At 43.3% G+C, this 22,916-nt stretch overlaps 1 protein-coding gene and 1 non-coding gene across 2 annotated transcripts in view; both read left to right on the forward strand.

The window, feature by feature from the left end:
* PARD3 (par-3 family cell polarity regulator) overlaps positions 1 to 14,645 on the forward strand; it is a 647,142-nt gene extending 632,497 nt beyond the window's left edge. Inside the window, exons 23-24 of the mRNA XM_032395672.1 lie at positions 6,285 to 6,412; positions 12,562 to 14,645. Coding sequence (XP_032251563.1) covers positions 6,285 to 6,412; positions 12,562 to 12,958 — 525 coding nt within the window. The 3' untranslated portion in view covers positions 12,959 to 14,645. The remainder of the gene's footprint in view (positions 1 to 6,284; positions 6,413 to 12,561) is intronic.
* Positions 161 to 264, forward strand: LOC116626399. The gene has a single exon (XR_004298278.1). It is a non-coding gene; the product is annotated as a U6 spliceosomal RNA (small nuclear RNA).
* Positions 14,646 to 22,916: the final 8,271 nt, after the last annotated feature.

Consider the following 22,916-nt stretch of genomic DNA (forward strand, 5'->3'; position numbering starts at 1 on the left):
AAAAAAAAAAAAAAAAAAAAAGAACTCTACAGTCGAGCCAATCCAAAGGAAAAGAATATTTTGTACAGTTTATGATACAGGTGTGCATGGAGTATTATGCACAGAGGAACCATGGCCAAATCAGTGTGGGTGGTTAGGAAAGGCTTGAAAGAAGACCTCAGTGTTCGCCTTGGCAGCACGTGTGCCGAAATTGGAACGATACAGAGATTAGTACAGCCCCTGCACATGGATGACATGCAAATGCAGGAAGTGTTCCACATTTAAAAAAAGAGAAAGAAAAGAAAGAACACCTCATTGAAGTTAAAATATATTTTAAATATATAACTTTGAGAAAGAGAAAAACATGTATTTGGGAACTAAGATTGATTGGACTTTTTCTGGCTGGTGACGTTGTACCCACATGCAGAATGTCCAAGTTTGTTTGAGGCTAACTGAGCATTTCCTACGTCGTAGCTGTGGATGTTTTTCACTGGGAGATGTGGAGATGATTTGATATCCATTTTGGTTCCTTTATAAGGATTTTTTTCTTAATGGAGGTGGGGAATATGTTGGCATTCATTTCTATTTATCTACTTAATACAGTCATGTTAGGAAAAATGTTTGAAAAAATCTTACACATCCAGAAACTCACCTACTGAAGGTCATAGGCCAAATTATTGTATATCAAAATGCTGTAGCAACTTTAGACCGACCACTTGGCTTGTATTATCATTTCCTGTAATGAGTGAGTGGGGAATTATTTGGATGACAAGCTGATTACTGTAGGAATGGAATAATTTCCTAAACTGTGGGTCAGAAGTCAGACCTTTTCTTTTTCTTTTTTTTTTTTTAATTTTCAAACAATTGGGATCTTGCTGTGTACTCTCCTTTCTACTGATCATATAAATGAGCTTAAAGTGACTGTAATTCTCCTTAGTGTATTAATTTTCATACCAATTCTCATTATTGCCTTAATAAGAGCTGCTCAGTTGTTCAAAATGTAGCTGGGTCTATGGTTTTTATTATGTGTTTTACAAAATGAGCTTTGAGTGTCTTAGAGTCTTTTTTTTTCTTTTCCTGTATGTACTCTGACCTTGAAAGGTCACTGTGTTTGGAAAGGATGAGAATGTGATCTCACCCATTGGAACAGTTTGTAATCATTTTAGTTTTAAGGAACCACAAACTCATCTTCAAACTCTGTGTCCATCTTAGTCCATAGTAGTTGAAATTGCCATGCTTGTTGGAAATGCCACACACAAAGTGCAACCAGATGTATCATATAGAAAAAGATCCAAGCCAATTACTTTACATACAGAGAGCGATGCTGCAGAAAATTCATCCAAGTAGCCCTTTTCAATTCATCCATTTTCAAAATGTTCTCCCTAAACTCTAGTAGTGTGGAATGCACCTGTTCCTGGGCTTTTGTTCAAAATAATGTTTGGGCCTGAGGGAGCTGATTTGTGGCACAAAAGGTCTTTAGATGATCAGAGGCCCAGAAAATTTCCTTAGCTCCATAATTAAAGTGAATTCTCTCCCCAGTTGGGTAAGAGAAGAAGAAGAAGAAGGAGAAAAAGCAACTTCTTCCCCCGTGTCGTGCCAGGTGCAACATAAATAAAGCAGCAAGTTGTTTTAAATCTTTCTTAAGATAATGGAACAATAGCTGAGGTTAGGGTTATTATCACAGGGCTCAGATATGGACAGGACTTAGTGTTGCTTTTAAAAGAATTAAATTGCAGGCTGCAGACATAAGTACAGTATGCTGTTAAAACTTTGCAGATACCTGAATGTTGCCCACAAGGAGACTTGCTGGCTGAGGCGGTTGATAGATGGGATAATGGAACCTTTAATAGCTATATTGCTAAATCCTTTCCATCCTGGGTTGGTAGTGACTGAAAGTAGGTTAGTCCTTCAGATGGAAAATTGATCCTCTGCGATGTGAATACCCTCTTCTCCCCCAAGCTTTCTTCCTAGCTGTCTTTAAACAACAACAACAAAAAAATCTGTCCTTTTCTCCACTTTTCTGTCTTGGACTTTTAATGGCTCCTCTTCCCTTTTTAATTAGCAAGCCAGTCTGCAGTACACAGCCACCCCGCACCCCGAGAATGCCTTCCCTGTACCTGGGGAATTTGAGCAAATGATGTTTTTTTTTTTTTTTAATTTTCATCTTTCTTAAGACTTCAGGGGTATCTGCTGTGATTTCCTTATAATGGGGCCCCATGCCTTGACTCGACAAATGCCTTCTCGGTTGATAGCCTTGCAGTTCACATTGGGTGGAAAACACCTCCCTTGGAAGTTGACCTGGAGAAAGCCATTTCTGCAGCAAAGGGGGGCCCTTTACTCATGACCAAAGCCTCCGTGCTGCTGCAAAGTAGACCCCTTTTTTGTAGCCCCAGGACCCGTCCCCCCCAGCCAAGGGCTCCATGACCGGTGGGCCATGCCACCCACAGAGGTGTCAGGTAGTAGAAATGAGTGAAGCTGCTTTGGGTCATCATCAGCACCTGACAGTAGAGAGCCGGCTTCTTTTGTAGAGCCAGCCTCTATTTTCAACCTACCTGCTGTTTAAGGAGTGGGGGAAATAGATCCAGACACTGGTTGGGAAAGAGGAGATAGAGACAAACGGTGTGTAAAAATCAAACATGTATTTATAAAAACTTTATGAGGGAAACTGGTATGCCCTGCAGATTTTTCAAGCATTACTCACATCATTAGTAGCAATTAAGCTTTTCAACATTCAGAACCCGCAAGAGTTCGATCGATAGTCGTGAAAGTATCTTGGGTGATGGGGTAGAGGGGCAGGGCTGTGAAGGCAGGATCGATAGACAAAAGTTAACTTTGTCTTGATTAAAAGTTTCCAATGGGTCTGCTACAGAAAATAATTACCAAGATTAGCAGTTGCCACATGCACTCGTATATTAAGCTCTAAAAGTCTTACAATATTGCCTAGTTCTAATTGGCACTGAAACATTGTATGGTGTGTATTTATTTTTGTTCTTTCTTTAGTCTATTAACTGTTAACAGTTTTGCTTTTGTGTTTTTATTTTTTGTATTGTTTAGTTTTACTTTGGAAGAAGAAGAATGATTTTGTTTAACTGAGAAAAATGCTTAGTTAATGACTTAATGTAATAAAAACTCTGTGTAGAAGATATTTTTAATATTTTGTTTTACACTAGTAAATGATAGCCAAATTGTGTAGCTTTTCCAAACTTTATATAGTTGTTGGTACGGTATAAATAGTATCTCTCTATAATCACGATAAAGACCAGCACTTTGCAACTCCCGAAAGTAACATAGTTTTCACTGTGGTTTCAAACATGAGCCATGAAGAGATTCACATATCGTGGCCCTCCAGTGTACTGTGTAATAGATAACCATGTATTTATTTCTATTTACAATCTCTACATTATTATGGCCTTGGCAACCTTGGCTGTTTTTTTTACTTGAAAGGTCATTGCTTGTCACAAATTTCCTCACAAACAAGGCCAGGTTATTTGTAATTTGCACTCTTAAAAACAGAGCTATTGCCTTATTGTCTGGCAAATCTCCAGAATTATTACAACTATAATTTACCCGTGTGTTTCCCTGTATACATGTTACTTTGTTGTTGTGGTTGTTGATACTGTTTTATTTGAAAACCTGCCTTCTCTCTGGGGTTACATAATTTGTAACCTTTCTTCATTTCCTTATTTTTGTGATTTTGGACTCCAGAAAAATTATACTATATCTGCCAGAGAGATGGAAACCACAGTATTTAAAAGTCAGGATTGTCCATGATAATACTGTTCCTGCAATTTACATTTCTATGCGATCGTCGTTGAAATCATGAATCAGGTTATTTTTGATTTGGGCCAAGTACGAAACTTGCCAGGATGAACTTACCTAGTTTTTGCTCTGGGCTGCTCATGTATACAATCTTCCTGGAAATCTGCGGCTCAGTAATGTTTCATCTTAAAGACAAAGGTGATTCTTTTTAAGAACCTACCCGTTTGTATGCTTTGAAAAGAGAAATGGAATAAAATATTCATGGTAAGGCTAAGGTTTATATTTCATCATAGTGGGCAGACTAGTATGACATGTATCAGTTTGCTGATACCAAACTCATTCACTCACATTAAGTTTTCCCATCCCGTGTGATGATAATTTTATTATTGGAGTTCATCAAGATCCAGCTAGATGCTCGCCACTGATAAGGTTTGAGATGAACCGTGTCAGAAACCAAACACTGGAGGAAACAAAAGCCCTTCAACAACTTCTTTTTTTTTTTTTTTTCTGTCAGAATCAGATTTTCAGGCCTCTGGGAGAAACAACTTAAAAATACACCTGAAATTTCTACAAGACCTTGCATTTTCTTTTCACATCTCCACAAGCAGTGTGTCACAGAACAGCATGAGCTTAAAAAGCTGGTTACTAAATCCTACTGCAGCATGCCAGATCTTTCAAGACCGCTTGACACATGTATATAGCTTATACTGAGTGAAAAGGAAAGGGAAACGTGGTTCTTTTTTGAGGGTGTAAAGGCAATTGTGTAGTATTTTCTTGCTTTGCTTTCCCTCTGTCCAGTGGCTTCTCTCAAGCTTCCCATGCCTCACCATGAACAATAGAACCGCTCAGTTCTCAATTTGGCCAGCCTCATCGAGTGTAATGGAAGAAAATGTCTGTCTTCTTTAATGGAGTAGATGAACAATTGGTTGATGCTTTGTTTGCATAAGCAGAACTCACTCAGCAAAGTGTTTTCCTTGCTGAAGGCACCGCTCCTGTGTTATTTGAACGGTGTTGTGGAGCGGGTCTCAGAACACACATTTGTTCCAGTGAGTGTGGTTATAAACATCCACTAGTAGAGACTGGGGTATTGTAAAGCCTAATCTCTTCACATATTATTTTTGTATCGGGATATTTTTAATATGCTCACTGACTATGCCCATATGCTTTGAAATTTTTGTCCCATATATTGCCTTATTATTGCTTACCAACAAATAAGATAACGCTGGCCAGGCAGAAAGAGAACAATAGACGATGCTTGCTTTCTGTTCACACAAAAGCCAACCACAGGAGCCGCTCCTTAAGTAGCAAGCCCACGTGTTATCTTACAACTCTCTGAACGAATGCGAAGACTCTGTTATTTTAGGAAATTAGTATCGAGTCAAAGTCTGCCATTGGTTTTCAACTCTCAAAGAAAATCGATAGCTTGTTTTTAAGAGACATTCTTCACGCAGAATATGCCTATTGCACAATGTTGCATAACACAGAGGGGAACAGAGGTCTGCAAGTGCCAAGATGGATTACTTAGTGAATGCTACTGATGCTAAGATAAACCATTGTTGAGTGTTTTGTAAAGTTAGAGGCATCGTTGTCTATTTTGAGCAGAGCTACCTTCATTTTGAAAGGGCAGATCTAGAAGGTAAGGTAAGCTAAAAACTGTCAGTGAGAAGCTGAAGCATCCACAGGGGCTTGATCCGCACAGCACACCGTCCACAGCCAATATCTGATTTTGCTGAGAGGCAGCAATCAGCAGATGACCTGCTGACCAGTGTATTTAGCCAGAAGGAGTGAAAGTTTCTCCATAGAATATAATTAACCCAGGTAAAAAAAAAATGCCATTTCCTAATAAGTTAGGCAACATGTATTATCTCATAACCCATTCAAGTAGCTATTAGCTTTTGGGTTTGTTCTTTTGATGAGTGTTTCCGTTCCCATGTGGCCGCCATCTGTGGGTTGGAGGAGACCTGTCCGTGGCTAGCAGTGCCTGGTTTCAACCGATTGCCGTTCAAAATTTAACTGTCATCCTTTAATAAAAGGGGAATCAGCTATATGGTAGTCTATTGCTAGACTAAAATATGTAACTGCTGAAAAAATTCACCAGCACAGCCAACTTTCAAGGACTTTCCCACTTTTGTGAATTATTGTAGCAAATCTTGATTGACTGACTTATTTTTGGCCTTGGCTTCTTCTGGTCTTCTGAGCAGCCTCACTCCCCTATGTTTGCTGGACAGACAAGGGATACAAAGCGGTATGTAATGTTGGTATTTACCAAACCTCATTAGGAAGACGAGAAAAGTTGACCTCTCAATTTCAGACCGTCCTCAAGCCATAATCAAAATTTAAGATGCTTGAGGGTTTGGGGCTCAGAAGAGCAAGTGGAGCGATACCTCTTCGTTCACACTCGAGCACATGGCAGTGGACTTTTGGGAAAAGTCGCAGCCTCTGTAACGTGCTTCGGAGTCGATCCTTAAGCATGGAAATTGGGTCAACCCGGCACGCGCTCTCCATGCTTCCTCTCTTGCTAACCGTTTCGCATTTCCGTCCTTCAGCCAAACTCCAGAGCGGCGGCGCAGAGCGGCCGGCACTCGGTGTCCGTGGAGGTGCAGATGCAGCGCCAGCGGCAGGAGGAGCGCGAAGGTTTCCAGCAGGCGCAGCGCCAGTACAGCTCCCTGCCCCGGTACGGAGCCCGGCCTGAGAGCGCGGCCTCCCGCTCCTTTGGCAAACCCCTCCCTGCGACCCCGCCCCGGCTTCTCCCGCTCACCCACGGCAGCCCTTCGGCAAGCCGCCGCCGGCCGGGTGGGGGAGGCATTGCTCAGCCCGCGTGGCCCTCTTACCGTGGGGCAAGACGACTGGCAAGGGAGGCGCTGCGGGAGATGCCAGTACTTTTACCCCGGAGCTCCCCAGCTGAGAGCAAGATGATCGGATGCAGGGGTACTGGGCTGAGGGGTCACACCTGGGATCCGGTATTCGTTCTGCTACTTCCCAGGGGAGCCGTGGACCAGATGGTTTCTTCCTCTGAAAAATGGAAAGCTAACTCTTACTTTGCCTGGCTGCTAGGCTAAGTAGCCTGTCGGGTACTGTGTAGATCTAGGGCTCTCTGAAAGGGTGGGGGTGAATGCCCATGGTTTCGGCTCAGGTGGGATCTCTCTTACTCTCCTGCCATCCTTGCTTTTGCTGGGTGCTGGTCCTCAGAGTCCCAGGGATGCCCACCTCATTAGCTGACAAGCCGGAAGGGTCTATCGGCTGGGCTCCCCCTGTGGATTCTCTGCCCCAGGCCTGGAGAGTGCTCAGGTGACTGAGCCCTAATACACTGAAATAATAGCCATTTTTCCATCTAAGTATTTCCTCCATGCACAGTAAGGAATAACAGTATTTAAAAACATTCGTCTTCCCAAACTTCCCACAAGGCACTCCTATAATCACAATTATTACAGGCATTTGTTCTATTTCAAAACCAGGTGACAAAAACATTTTGCGTGCGAAAGAAAATACACTTACCATGTTTGTATCAGGTGGATCACTTGGAATGCGAGCAGAGCAGTGTGGGGGGTGGCAAGTGTTATCACTGTCAGTTTGACTGACCGACATAAAAGTAGTCTTGATTTGCTTCTAATTTTTATTAATGATGAGTCCCCTTTAAATGTTAAATAATCACTATAATAACCATGAGGGACTTGGCTTCATTGTTGTAGATCAGACAGGGGAATGAGGATATGAATGAAACTCTGTACCAGGCTGAGTACCGTTATTATAGTCATTGTAATCGTAGTATTACTAGTATTGTAGTATTGTTCATTCAGTTGTTCTTTTTTAATCTATAAAGCTGTATCTCCCTAGAAAACTAAATTATTTTTTCTTTTACATGGGAGAATTGCTTTTTCTTTTAAATGGGAGGATATTTACTTAGCCTACTCTAGGTAAGTTTGAGTCTGGACGGGGCCTTGGAAATCAGGTTGTCCTACAAGAGCAGCTCAGTGAAATTAGGTACCTTCCCCCAAAGTCTCACAGCTAGTACGTAATTCTGCCAACATTCAAACCCAAACCTGTCCATGTCCTAAACCCTAATTTCATAAGGCTCATTGCTACCAAAGGTTTTGGTTCCCAAGTCTGGAATTTTAACGGGTGTAGGTGTAAAGGTTCTCTCTGTGCTCTACTGCCCTTAGCATTTGGAAGAAGGCCACTGTATGAATCAGCTCAATGCATCAAATGCGAAACAGTTCAAGGATTCTGCATAAAGGTTCTTCTGTGTCAAAGCCCTACCCACCCGCCTGTGTGGCTTGCTTTCCATCAGAAAGATGAGTGCGACCCCATGGATCAGTTGGCCTGCCTGGTGGTCAGTAGCACATTGCGGTCCATGGGAACGGCATTGCCTGTGCAGGGGCTGCGATCTGATTTTATTGGCAAATGGTTTGGCTTCATAAATGTTTGTTGTGTTCGAGAGTATAGGAGATGAAGGAGAAATATCAGAAAGCGTAATGTAAGGGGTGGGGTGAGTCGGGAAATGCACGGGGCTGAGGAAAGAAGTGGGAGAGATGGTGGCCAAGCGCCTGGAAGGACACACGGTGGAAGAAGAGCCCGTCGGGTCCCCGTCCTGGGCAAGAGGACAAAGACAGATGGGGCGCTTCTTCCGACTTTCTCCTGGTCGTGCTCGCAGGTAGCCCACTACTCCAGACTGAGCCTCTGCTCTCTTCCCCACCTCCTGGTCCTCTGAGCTGCCTTCCTTGCTGTCCCTCTCCCTTCTGAAGCGCCCGGCAGAAGGATCTGATTCACAGAGAGGGCTGCTGCTGGTACCTCTGCTGGCGGTTAACAAAAACCCCCTCTGTGTTCACCAAAGCCCCCTTATGACCAGGCACTGTATTCTGTGTCAGTATGAGAAAAGCAGAAATTCCAAAAAGAACGAGTTGCAGTTTCAGGCAGGAGGGCTGGTAGGCCTCTTACAGTCTGTACTCCTCTGTCAGGGAAGTTTCTCGATGGGAGTGGCTATTGTGAGGAAGATTCAGGAATGTAGAACCTTGCCCCCAGCTTGGATCCCTGGAGGGTGGTGCCACTTGACAAAGGCTGTGTGCAGAGATCTGGAGGAAGGTAAAGAAACCAAACAGGAGCTCAGAGGGAGACTGCAACAACCTCCATGGGCTTGAGTCAAACCCACATTTCTGACATATGAGATTCCTCAAAGACACTTGACCTCTGCCTTTCGGATGTTGACAATTAGCAGAGTTTCATCTAAACAAGTTGGTGTGGGGTTTGATACCAAAAAGACTTCACACACAGCAGAAGTTCTCTTGCAAAGTGGAGCATAAAATAAAACGGTCATTCTTTGTATCAGTAGCACTAGGTAAGGTGGTTTGAATTAGAGGGATGTATATAAGCTGGAGTGGTTTGTAAATTCTAACTGTAATTAACAAACCTCTAGACAGAATTCAAGTTACATTTTGAAATGTCAGTAAGAAACTAGTCAGGTAGTAACACGTGTTTGGAAGGAAAGACCTGAGTGGACCCACACACACTTAATTCTCAATCAGACGAGAATTTCTTTTTTAAATTTTTTTATTCCTGAATTAGTTCTTTTGTTTTCTTTTTTACTTTCTTTTTTAATCCTTTTGACACTTCTAGATTAGTTTCTTAGTGTTCAAAAGACAACTCTAAAACTGAGTAGAGGTATGTTCAGTTATAGTCATGGATAGGAAGACTTATTTAAGCTCCTTTATTAAATATATATATTTTTCTTTTCCTGCTGTCTCTCCATTTGCTCTTCATCTTTCCTTCTCCCGTGGCTTCACATCTGTTGGTGGCTGACTTCCCTGCTCCGCACACCTCACTTTCCTTCTGTGTTCCACACCCGGACATGGTGTCCCCAACAGGCCCATTTATTATGTCTCTAAGCTGCTTGTCAACGTGTCAGCCTTGGTCTTTATACCGTTCTTCATCTTTCTATGTCCTCCTCACCGCAGTGTCAGCTCAGTGACTAAATGGCTTTCCTAAGGCATTGGGTCTTTGGTGTAAGCCCTCTAGAGGATGGTGGTCTTCAGGCCATATTGAAAGTGGTTGTAATCATTAAGTGTTCGTTATTGCCAAACCCGGGCATTTGCTTTTTGAGTGAATTCAGAAAACTCTAGTGGGCTCATTCTAGGACCAAACAAGCCTGTGTGTTGGTTGCAAAGGAATTCATTGAAAGGAGATTGATATTTTGTGGCTGTTGTTGTTAATTTGTGGCTTTTGACTAAGCAGTCATGGGACAGTCAAAAGCTTTCTGAGGAAGTGGGGTTGCCTTCACTTAAGTGAAGCTTCCTCAGTTATTTGGTGCCTCTCCCTGCTTCCTGACCTCGGCCCAGTTCTTCTGACAAAGGACGGAAAGCTAATATTTTTGCTTATTTTTTTTCCATTGGTCACAAAGATGCCTCCCAAAACCCAGAGACTCATCTTTGAGGGCAAAGTGACTTGGCCTTCACACTACACTTCCAACACCCATTAGTTAACCATTCACTGTGTGCCACGCTTTTCTAAGCATTTGACACATCCTCTTTCCTTGATTTCTCCCCATATCCTATGAGGTTAGGTACCTTGCCTGTTTCACAGATGGGACAGTTTGGGCCCAAACAGCATAATCCTCCTAGGGTCACACAGTTGGTGAGTGGAAGACAGGATTGGAATCTGTCTACTTGGTCCTGAGCCTAGTGTAGAAAACTCTCATTGTCTGCTGTTTTCTCGAGTTTCTCTATAAGCTGCTCATTTCTCGTCCTCTCCTTAATCAAGGGCTTATTGATACCACTGGTTTCCTTACCAAGGAAGCGTGCGTGCGCGTGCGTGTGTGTGCGTGCGCGTGCACGTGTGCGTGCGTGTGTGTGCGCGCGCACGTGTGCGTGTATCTGTGCGTATGTATTTTCCCCATATATCTTACTTCATACCTCAGGCAGGTCTGTTTTCTTCCCTCTGGCCCGCCTAATTTGAAGAAAGTTTTAGCTACAAGAAATTCTTTCTCTCACATCATCATCATTTCTATCCCTAACAGACCTTTAGTGACTTCTCAATGTATTTAAATAAAAGACTCTGTCTTCCTGAAATGATTCAGAATTCAACTTCTGGTGCGTGAATGCCATAGAGCGAAGCCTCGGGCTGTATAGAGTCGGGGGTTGGGGGATGGAGAGGGTTAGTGGATCTCAGTAGGCTAAGGATGAAAAAGAGGTGACATTTCTGTGGCCTACTTCTGGTTATCTTTAAATTGATAACTAACCCATGAAGGAATTCCACTTTTGTTGCTGGAAGATCGGTAACAAGTTCGTTGTTTTAATTAAACTTTCATGATTAATGTCAAATCCCTGGTTTCATGCTGGCACTTTCCATCATTCATGTCCCTGGGCAGATTAATTTATGGCTTTTTAAGTGAAGATAATCAGTGCTTTAGGCAAATAAACTATTCCATCAAATCTAAGAATTCTTGCCTGGGCTGATGGTACAAACGGTCCGATTCCCATTAAAAGAGAGCCAGATAGAGATACTGAGGACTGCTCAATTAATCATAGTCATATCCAGAGATGATGCTGGACATTAGTTCATTCTCCTTATTGAAAATATCCCCAGCTGCATTTTAGGCCATGTGGAAAATGGGCAGATTTCATCCCAAACCATATTGATGGCACTTCTGAATGTTCAAAAATGCAAATTGCTCCATCCCCGTGGGAGCCCCGTGGCTGCCTAGACCTTATTTTCCCTTCACACGAGTCTTCCTGAACGTTCCGTCATGTTGTGTGTGTTGATGTGAAAGGCTGAGCAATACATACTGTCGCCAAATGATTTTCTTATTGATAAATGGAGCAATATATTTTGTTTTATTACTCAATTCTCTCTTCCATTTTTAAGGCGAAAAATTAGGACATGTCTTCCTTTCTGGCACAAAATTGTCTTACTTTATCATAGCCAATCTTATTGTAAATTCATAAAAGCATCTAGAGACTTGATAGTAAATTAAAGATGTTTCAAAACAATAATGTTTCCTGAAAATGATGTGCAACTTTATTGCAGAAGTGATAAGACTTTGAAATTTCTGTATGACTCTGATTTATTTCCCTATCCCGGGGTGACAGAAAGCGAGTGAAATAGGTGATCCCAGCCTTCGGTGAGGGTACGGTGTATAGGAAAATAGTGCTTACTCTCCAGCCTTCCAGGTTTTACCAGTGTGATGGGCATGTTTTCTGAAGAGTGTCAGTTGCTGACATATACATCTTGAAAGCCGGGGCTTTAAGGGACTGCCTGTTGCCTGTTTAATCATATAGGGCGTCTAGACTTAAATCTTTCATAACTGAACCCATACTGTAATCCATTACAGTCACTTCGTATTAGCTCGAGTCTCGGGCATTATGGAGGCAGCTGTGTAAAATATTTGTTTTGCTTGTTTAGGATTGAATTGTAACGTTCTAAAACGAGCAATTATGGCTGGGGTAGAAGCTGCCAGATCTCTAATACTCCCATACAGCGTCTTGCCAACGTGTCTAAGTGGGAGGAGATACGGTTACCCTAAGCAGAACAAGCAGTGCCTACCCAGACACTGTCGGAGGACCCTTCCGCTGGATGCCGCCGAATCCCTTAGCTCTCTCTCCCGTCTTGCCATTGTTTGTCGAGGACAGTCCTGTTTTAATCCTCCGGGGCCCCAGATCACTGGCTGATGCACAGTTGCAGCACGGCCCCATTGGTTGAGAGATTCAAATGCATATTCTACTTCCCCCGCCTCTCAACCCCCACCCCACCCCCAGCCCTCTCCCTCCTTTCTTCCTGTCTCTCTCTCCCCTTCTCCCAACGCTCATACACTAACCTTTGGGATTTGCTTTCTAGGCAAAGCAGGAAAAACGCCAGCTCTGTGTCCCAGGATTCCTGGGAGCAGAACTACCCCCCTGGGGAAGGTTTCCAGAGTGCCAAGGAGAACCCCAGGTACTCCAGCTACCAAGGCTCCAGAAACGGCTACCTGGGCGGGCACGGCTTCAACGCCAGGGTGATGCTGGAGACCCAGGAGCTCCTTCGCCAGGAGCAGAGGAGGAAGGAGCAGCAGATGAAGAAGCAGCCCCCTCCTCCCGAGGGGCTCAACAACTATGACTCATACAAGAAAGTCCAGGACCCCAGTTACACCCCTCCCAAGGGGCCCTTCCGGCAGGATGTGCCCCCCTCCCCTTCTCAGGTCGCCAGGCTGAACAGACTCCAGACTCCTGAGAAAGGGAAACCCTTCTATTCCTGAGCAGGAGAAGAGCGGAGGCTTCATGTCATGCAATAAAGGACATTTTCTTATGAAGACTTGTATTGTGGGAGTTTTTTTAAAACCTCGATGGTACTATGGAATAATATTTCTGTTGTTGGTATCAGTGCCTTTAAGCAGGATGGGCAAAGAAACGGAAGGCCTTAACGTCTTTGCCACTATGTCTCAAGTGTCTGTTTCATGGAAGGATTTCCTGCCATCCGACAATCATCTGTTCAAGGCATTCATGTGCTCTGCATCTCTCTGAAGTTCCAGGACTGTGGGCCCCCGCCCCCCACCGTGAGCTGTCCGTGGTTTTGTGTTACAGCCCCCGACAATTTGTGGTGACAAATTACCTTGAAGTTGAGGGTGATACTGATCCCTCTTTTTCCCCCTTTCAGTTTTCTTTCATGTGAGGCGACGTCCCAATCTCTGGTGGATCCAAGTGGGTGACAGACCCCAGAAATTGGGGCCTTATGGTACTTCACAGCACAGTCATTTATAGTACTTTGTAATCAGCGTGGTTTTCCCTGTTCTCTCTCAGCTCCTCGCCACAGGAAAGTTCCTTCATCCCCTGGAAGAAGCTAAGCCATATCCAACGCTGTCTGGTTATCATGGGGGTCCTTTTGCAACTGCCTTATAACTCGACATTACCAATAAAGTGATCATTCTAGTCCGTGTTTATAAATACACTTGTTCAGTCATGTTCCTGACACGTGTGTTGAGTCAGCACAGCGCTGTGTGGGGGGCGTGGGGGAGGGAGTGACTCCCGGTCGGGGAACGATGGAGCCTGCCCACCGGCCCTGTGTGTATCGTGATGTGGGAGGTGGGAGCTAAGAAAAGAATTCTCCCAGGATGAGCTTCTGGCCCACAACATCCCAGTAATTATTTTAATTAGTTTTCGTTTGACAGGTTGGCAGGAAGGGCATAGAGGGGGACAAAGATAAATCAGACAGTCGTTTTGGGATTCTCAAGACTCATCTGCTCTCTACAGTTTTTAAAGTCAGTTGGAAATGACATTTGTCTAGTGCACCCACATGCTGTATGTCTGCCTGGTGATGCCATCCGTGCTCCAAAGTAATTCTGCCCCGAAACAAACAAGACAAATAGGGAAAAGCTGTTCTCTCACACAGCGAACATTCTGGTGTCCCCAGACAGTAGTAACAAAAGCTTGCTCTCGTGTCAATACTGTAAGGTGTGTGTGGGTCACGAGGACCTCGGATGCTCCCGTGTTTTCGGCGGTCGGTCTGAACGTCGCGTGTAAACCATGGCTGGGTTGCTAAAGTGCCTGCACATCCCGATGTGAGAAAAGCTTGAGATGAAAGCTCAGCATACCATGTATTAACAAAAAAGAAAAGAAAACAAACAAACAAAAAAAAAGACATGTACTGATATGCCTATATATATATTTTTTTTTACTGGCACATTGTATTTTTATGTCCACTTGTTTTTAGAAAATATGTCAAGTGTCCACACGTACCTATTGTCTCTTTTGCATTTCTGTGTAACGGTTCTATGTGTTCCTAATGTGTGGCGATACTCAACGGTGTTACCGATGTCAGCACGGTGACCTTGGATGACAGTGGCTCTTTCTCACAGCCTTCCCTGAGCTGTGAGAAACAGCTTTCCCTGTACATATGAGACTTCTAATAAAAGGCATATTTCTTCCTGTTCTTTGTGGTGTCTGTAGTATTCCTGTGGAAACTCCTCACTGGGTGGTTTGTGTGTGTTTTTTTTAAGTGTATTAGCAGATGTGATTTTTTTTTCGTATTTAGAAAAAGTTGAAAGTTTCCTTCTATCTGTCTGTGTGCAGACGTGGAGGTGGGTGATTGACTGCTTACTTGAACACCTGAGGAGAGATGAGGAAGGAAAGAAAGAGGGACCTTCTTAATGAGTTTACTGGAAGACCCAGGCTGCCAAAAGGAGCCCAGGGAGTTCAGAATTGACGGAGCCAATACTCTAGAGCTACGTAAGAGAAAAATTGTACAGAGAGCCACATCATATTCCCATTATTGTCCTTTGCTCCCTCTGGATCACTTCGGCGAGCCAAGCGTTTTGAGGGAGTCCCAGCCTTGCATACTGTGAGCCCGGAGAAAGGTCCAGATTCTTTTCTGCTTCCAAAACCAATCAGTTCTTATTTCCCAAATTACAAAATAAGGCTTTGCTATTTCTTTTGGATTCATTAACCTGTGTGGGGGGCTCTGAAGGCACAAAGGGCACCACAGCCCTCGGTACGTCTCGTGCACAGAGAGCCACGCGGCCCCCACCCAGAGGGCAAGCTTTGCACACACCTGTTGAAAATGCCCTCCGTGTGGAGTGCCTGCATCAGCTGGTTGTCACAGCAGCCTTCAGCCTGTCACTGAATCCTATCCTGTCACCTCGGGATTAGTAACAAGAGGTGTAGAGCAAGCCAAGAAAATAACACGTCTTGGGTTCTTATATGCATGCAAGGTGTGGGAAAGTAGCAAAGAGAAGATGGACAGATTTGTTAATTTTCTTACTGACCAGGAGGCCCTTTGCAAATGCCAAACTCGCAGGTTGTTTGTCTCAACTGACAGTGAGAGGTGGAACAGGAGAGGTAATATTGAATGTTGTGGGGACCCAAATCACAAAGGGATTTGCAGATTAAAACTGACAATTTGAGCCACACTGATAGGAGAAGTAGGACTCAAAATGAGTCAGCACAGTAGTGGGAATATGCTCTACCAGCAGTCTTGTCCACATGACTGCCCTCTGGCTCCAGAGCACTTTCCAAGGACTCTCTGGGATCACAGGAAAAGTGTATCCATAGCAAGAGCCAGGCCGGGTGTGGTCAGCAGGTGCACTGGACTCTGCTCCCTCCGGGAGGAGTCCCAATCCATGCAAGGGGGCAGGCGACCCCACCACTCTCGGTCCCTTAAGACTCTAGAAAATCTTACAAATATAAATTATCAAATAATATCATATAAGGTATCTGTATCATATGTAAGTTAAACACCACCACCGTCTCTTCTCCCTGTGGCTGGTTAGACCAGAGATAGCTCAGATGTCAAAGCATCCCACGGTTGACAGGGCTGTCCCCCTGATAGGAAGGAAAGTGGGACCTTGGCTTCTCACTTCTCCTGCCAAAGAAGTCAAATATATCAAATCAGAGACCACAAACCAAATGAATTTTCTGTTTCTTTGTGTGGAGGCAATTGATTTAACTGCAACCCCGTGTTGAGGAAGGGCAGCAAATAAGCAAACAGACCACTTTGCCAGCAGTGAGCTTCGAGATCATGTGCCCACGTGAGTCTGAAAACAAGGCCAGTGGTAAGAGACCAGGCTCCTCTGTCCACATCATTGCTCGTGATTTGCCCAAGTACAGCCACCATCTTCCAGACTGCTCCCCTTTCTCCAATAGTTTTTCTCAGAAAGTACACGTTTCCACGTATATCGTGGAACAGGCATACATAGCATGTGCAAAATGCACATGTAATTCTATATTTGTCTCTATTAGTCTGGTTAGTTTAATGTGTTTCTTATTTCATCCTGTGAGTCCTTGACACACACACAGGTCTTGCTCTAGTTGAAATCAACCCAAGATGAAGCAGAGAGTACTTTGTTTCTGGTTTTGGTTGCTCGTCATGGAAGAATAAGTCAGTAAGGTCCAACTAACTACCTCTGAGTATATCCCATCCTGGAGGGCTTCCTTGGGTAACACAGTATGCCAGGAATTTCAATGTCTATGTAATTCAGTTCTTTTCTTCTTCTTCTCCTTCTCCTTCTTCTTCTTCTTCTTCTTCTTCTTCTTCTTCTTCTTCTTCTTCTTCTTTTCTTCTTCTTCTTCTTCTTCTTTCTTCTTCTTCCTCTTCTTTTTTTTTTAACAAAGATTACTCCACTGATGACATGTCAGGTAAGGAGATAATCTTCCTTTCTTACTTCAGAGGCAGGATATCATCTTAATAAGGCAGCTAATAAGAACGTTCACAGGTCAGAAGTGCGAGTGACAGGTGATTTAATGGGAAACCCCCTTCAGCTCTGAGTAATGATGAGATCACAGAGCTGGCTGAGGTAAATTGACTTTTTTTTTAAATGTATGGAGGATGAAGGTTGTAATTCTGAGCATAAGGTTTTCTTTTCTTTTCTTTTTCTTTTTTTTAACAAGAAACCGGTATTTTACGTTAGATCTCATGGGGAAGAGGGAAGAGTGTCCTTGCACTCCACATAGAAGGGACTTATTTCCCATTAGATGGGTTCTTTTCTCCAAAATTCACCATCTTCCCAGCCATCGCTCATCTCCCCTGATCTTCCTCTTCCTCCAGCTTCCACATCCGATGCAGCCAAGAACAAAATATATGGGTGTCCTTTGTCCATACTTGTTGTTTCTTTGGGTTAAACCCCATAGTACAGAATTTCATTTTTAAAGGATCCATTATGAGTCCTTTAATATCAAGCATCCTTTGCTAAAGATAGGTTGTTGTTTTTTTTTTCTTTCTGAATTCAGATTTAAGTGATCGGTTTTTGTTTTCTGACTTTGAATTTTTTAAAGCAAATCCTATGCCCACTGGCCCGTCACTGCCCAGATAGGTCTGTTCCATACTGGACGCAGGAGAAAAGTACAAGAAATAAGGGTGAAGCTCTCCCACAGTGAGTCTGAACAATTACTCATCTTTCATCCTCAGTGCTTATTTGCTCACAGGATCAATTAAATGTGTGAAAAACACGTTTTTCTGAATTGCTCAACTAACTGCTGAGTCACCTCACACTGTTGTTGGCTTAGAAACGCCATTTGGAGTTTGTTCCCAGACAGTGCGGATGTCTCATGATGATCCGACGCTCTTCCCCAGGGTGTCATCAGCCTCGGCGGATCAACGGCGGGAAGGGGTTACTGGTGGCAGGAGCCCTTCTCCTGTCTCCGAAGGCAAGTTTGCCACTTGCTAGAAGGCTCCTCCTGAAGCTGAAGTTTGGCTTCCATGAGGGATTTTATGATGCAAATATTTTAAGTACAACTTTGAAGATTTTGCCATTAAAAACAGTCTCCATGGCTCAGGGCCCAGCCGACTGCAAACTACAAGGGGGAAAAGTGCCATATATTGCTGGCAAGTGACAGGAAGGAAAACAACACAAATTTCTAAACCAATCGTGACCTTGGCTAATGATCTGGTTTCAGGGTTCAGTTCATATCTGACTTGCTTTTATTCAGCTCTAGCTGTCAGTGGCAACATACTTATCACAGTTGTTTATATTGGGATGAAACGGGTGAAAACATTAACCTAAGGACCTAGAGACGGGTCAGATTAGGGCTCGCCAATGAATGCGGGGTATTTTGGAATAATGCGAACCTTTGAACTTGCCTTGTGAAGCCTCAAAGTGAATTTGCCCTACACATGCCCCAACCTTCAACTCCATTTCCAAACTTTCCTTCCTTTTATCTGCTTGGCTTGACTCCCATCTGAGCCCAAGGAACCTCTGCTCTGGTCCAGGCAACCCAAGCATTTCTACAAAATCTGAAGCTGCAATCAGCGTACATAAGCTGCCCCTGGCTCCCACTCTCTTTGCTTGATTTAGTCATGTAGCCCTTTACAATGTGCACAACATTCTCTTCTTTTCTCTTTGAGCCTCCAAACCCCATGAAGCAGGTTAGAGAGGCGAAAGTCCAATTTTACACATGAGGAAATCGAGCCTCCCCAAGTCTGTGCTTAGCAGCAGTGAGCAGCTCCATCAGAACACAAAACCCATTGTCCTGACTGCAGCCAGCTTTGCGGTGTAAAGTTTTTATCAAAAGAGAAGCTTTTTGTTTTTAACAATGTTAAGTTCCTTACTTGATGATAACTCATTGATTGGGTAAAGAAACACGACATAATGTCCAAGGAGTTATGAAGTTAGCAATGCCTTAAAATAAATTTTATTAATCACAATACCATTTACATACACTTGAAAATCACAAATGCATATATTACCTATTATAAATATATACATTATGTGATTCAAATATAATGGCTTGTTCACACTTTAGGCCCAGTGTTTATGAATTTCAAATACCTATTGAAATAGACAATGCCAGGTTTCCATGTGAGTTTGCAGACCCCACTGGGTCCCTTGTTGGTAACCACTGTTCCATGCTTTGGATCCTTTGCTTCACTATTTAAATCTCTTTGACTGGAAGGTATTCATGTCTAAGCCAGGTTTTCACATTCAGAAAAGAGTCACATGGATTGAAGACAGTGGAAATTAAAAAAAATATATATTAAACGAGTAGGATCTGAAACATGAGGAAAATAGGGGGCAATAGAACAGAGAGTGGCCACAACAAAAAACCAATCCTCGTGGCCGGATTTCTGAAGCAGATGCAGAAGAGACCCCAGCTCCTGTAACAAAATAGACAAGATGGCTGGGAGATTGTGAAACAATCACAATTTGCATTAAATCATCAGCTGTTTTCAGCACAGATGGGAAAAGCCTGTTATGAAACGTCGTAAGACATTTGCAGCGGGTTTCAAGCTGGACATGCATTAAAAACATTCTTAAGCTTTTCTCATTGGGAATAAAAATGTAAATCACTTTTAGTGATGATTTTTTCTTTACATATCATTATTCTTTGTATTTTATTTTATTTTTGGTAAGGAGACGACATAGTAATAGCCAAGGGGAAATGATCCATTTCTAGAGTTGGATAGATAAAATTTATCTTCAAAGAGGCAGAATATTAATTATGCATTGAAAGAAACTTCTAGCTCTGAAATATTCCCAGTGAAACGAGCGGCTTATTTCACTCAAGACCCTAATCAAACCCAGTTCAGTGTCTCAGAGAGAAAGTGGGGGCTGTTCCTGCGAAGCTTCAGAGTAGCGGGCTGAGTGTGGGCAGCTCCCAGGACCAGCCCTGCCCGGGGCGCTCGCTGGGGTTCCGCCAGGAGGGTCATGTCTACCCTCAGTTTCTTGCTCCTTTAAATGAACTGCAGGGCTGTGAGGCCGGAGCCAGTAGCTGGTGCTCCAGGCCCCTTTCCTCTGATCCTGTGTCCCTAGAGAAGAGACATAGACAGCCACAGACTCAGTGTCTGGAAGAACTGGCTGGCCTAAGGAAACGAGTTTCCAATAACTAATCCAGCTGAACCAGGCACTTCCCTTGGCTCCAGCTCTCCTTCCCGTAAGCCAGGAAATGTTCTCTCCATTCAGTAGGGGATGGCTCCTCAGGGACTTCTAATCTCTGATTGGTTACTTCATATACTATGCTAGTATCTTTCGGTCCTTTTAGGTGTTCCCTCTGGATTAATTGAAAATCATGGATATCCTGTTTGTGTGATTTGTTCAAGGTAATTGTAAGGCCACGGAGAGGCCAATATTGATTTTTAAGGAAGATGCCACTTTATATGGACTGAAATGTACAATGTAGAATGTGGAGTCGGTTTAGGAAAGATAATTATCTCATATTCATTCATTCATTCATATATAGCTCCTGCTATATGCCAAGTGCTGTGCTAGATGCTGAGAATACACCAGAGAATGTTACAGTCATATTGTAGTGGGGAAGAGCTCTATAACAGTCACAGGGTGATACTTGGCAGGAAGAAAATAAAGGGGGATTATGGAATAGAAAATGAAAAGGAGTGAGTAGACAGAGATCTCAGTTGAGTGGAAATCTGAGGAAGTGAGGGAACCACGTGGCTACTTGAAGGAAGAGCATGCCCAGAAGGAACCGCCAGTGCAAACACCTGAGGCAGCAGAGTGCCAGGGACACTCACAGCACAGTACGGGGGCCGGGCTTTGTGTTCTCTCCCAGGACGGTGGCTGAGGAAGACAGGAGCAGGAGGGTTTTTACGATAATGACCAGAGCTGGACAAGAAGAAAAGTAAGGACAACAGTCAGGCGAAGACACACAACAACATTTGTCAATGGATTCTGGTCAAGGAATGGTTGGAGTTGGGGAATTAGAGTCTTCAAGGAGTGCACACTTTGACTAGAGATTAGGGAGGGAATAGTGATAGGTGTGACCATGAGGCAGAAGATAAGATCAACTGAGGTGAGGCAGTCAAGGAACAGAGACACCAGTATGTTGGGAGGATCTTCTTTGTGGGTGTTGAAATCAACAACAACAACAAAAATATGGTTGCAAGACAGTGATTCAGGTGCTAAAATCCTCACAGAGTGAAGCTTGATAGAAGACCGCCACCAAGAGTGAAGTAAAACATATTGTACCAAATTAACAGCTTCAAAGGAGTGTGGGGGTGAGAGTGGGGTGGGCGGTTATGGAGAAAGGAGGACTCATGACCTGGAAGTGTCAATAAGGAGTGACAGAGACACCTATCCCATTTCTAAACCGCAAATATGTGCTGTGTGAGCAAAAACCAGCCACCCCTGGAAAGGCTGGGGGTGTTGATTAGGGCAAGAAGCAGGTGGGGGATGGGCAAAGCCCTTTAGAGACCTCAGACCGCATAACAAGTGTCCCCTTGAGGTCTTGGGCTGCTTCTGAGGTCTGAGGTAAAAGGGACACAGAGCAAGATCGAGTTCTGTGGTCTCTGAGGGGTGGTAGAAATTCAGTTCTAATCATTGCCTACTTCTCAGGTGCTGAGAGGCAGGAGTCTTGCAAGGACCATAGGGGCCCCTTGCATTGGGACAGAGTGCTATAACTCCCCAAATCTCCAAACCTGCTTCATGCCACGTGTGCCTGTGTCTTGACGATAGACGTATTCACACATTTAGTCACTCACTCGTTCAGGGGCTAATGGGTACCAAAGTGTGCCACTGCGCATTCACTGGTGAACTAAAGAGATATTGATGTTCTCATAAAAACTGCAGTTCAAAGGCAGAAACCAACATTAATTAAATAAACACACTAATAAATGTAGTATGTTAAACTGTGACAAAGTCAAAGTGAAGTTGCTGTGAGCGAGGAGCAGGAGGAGGGGACATAATCAGGCTGAGGATGGTGAAAGTTTGTGAGGAAGGATGTGTAAGGTGAATTCTGGAAACTCAACAGGAATTTGACAATATATCAAGAACCTGGAAACCTCATCCCCTTTGAGGATGAACTGAGCGTTCGTTTTCTGGAATGTATCTAATGAAACAACCCAAAAGGTGGACAGAGGTTTATACCCAAAGCTGTTAAAAAAACTAAAACAAAAACAAAAATATTGTTTATAAAAGGAAAATTGGAACCTAAACATGCAAAAATAGGGAACTAGCTAAGTAAATTATGGTATAAAATGTAGCATTGTGTTATCAGTCATTATCAATGCTGATAAATACATTTCACCGACACAGAAATAAAATGACAGTATAAGGTTCAATTAAAAAATTATGGCAGCAATGTCTACCATTGCCAAACTGTGGAATGAGCCCAGATGTCCATCAACAAATGAATGGATAAAGAAGATGTAGTATATATATATGCAATGGAATATTACTCGGCCATAAAAAAAAAAATGAACTCTTGCCATTTGCAATGATGTGGATGGAACTGGAGGGTATGATGCTAAGCGAAATAAGTTAGAGAAAGACAAATACCATATAATTTCACTCATATGTGGAATTTAAGAAACAAAACAGATGAACATAGGGGAAAGGAAGGAAAAATAAGATAAAAATAGAGGGAAGCAAACCATAAGAGATGCTGAACTCTAGGAAACAAGCTGAGGGTTGTTGGAGGGGAGGAGAGTGGGGGGGGTGGGGTAGGTGGGTGATGGAAATTAAGGAGGGCACGTGATGTAATGAGCACTGGGTGTTATATGCAACTGATGATTCACTGAATTCTACCCCGAAGTTAATAATACACTATATGTTAACTAAATTGGATTTAAATAAAAAATGTTTTTAAAAAAGGGACATGAAGTTGTGCCCCAGCATGCGTGCATGTATGCACATGTGTGTGCATATGTGTACATGTGAAGGAAGGGAACAAGTACCCCTGATATTAACAAGAGTTTGCACTGAGTGTTTGCACTGGGATTTGTATTTACTTCTTTCTCTGTGTCTCCATTAAAATAAAGACAGTCACTTTATTTAA

This window comes from Phoca vitulina, unplaced genomic scaffold, assembly GCF_004348235.1.
Source record: "Phoca vitulina isolate PV1807 unplaced genomic scaffold, GSC_HSeal_1.0 scaffold86, whole genome shotgun sequence".
Classification (NCBI taxonomy): Eukaryota; Metazoa; Chordata; class Mammalia; order Carnivora; family Phocidae; genus Phoca; species Phoca vitulina.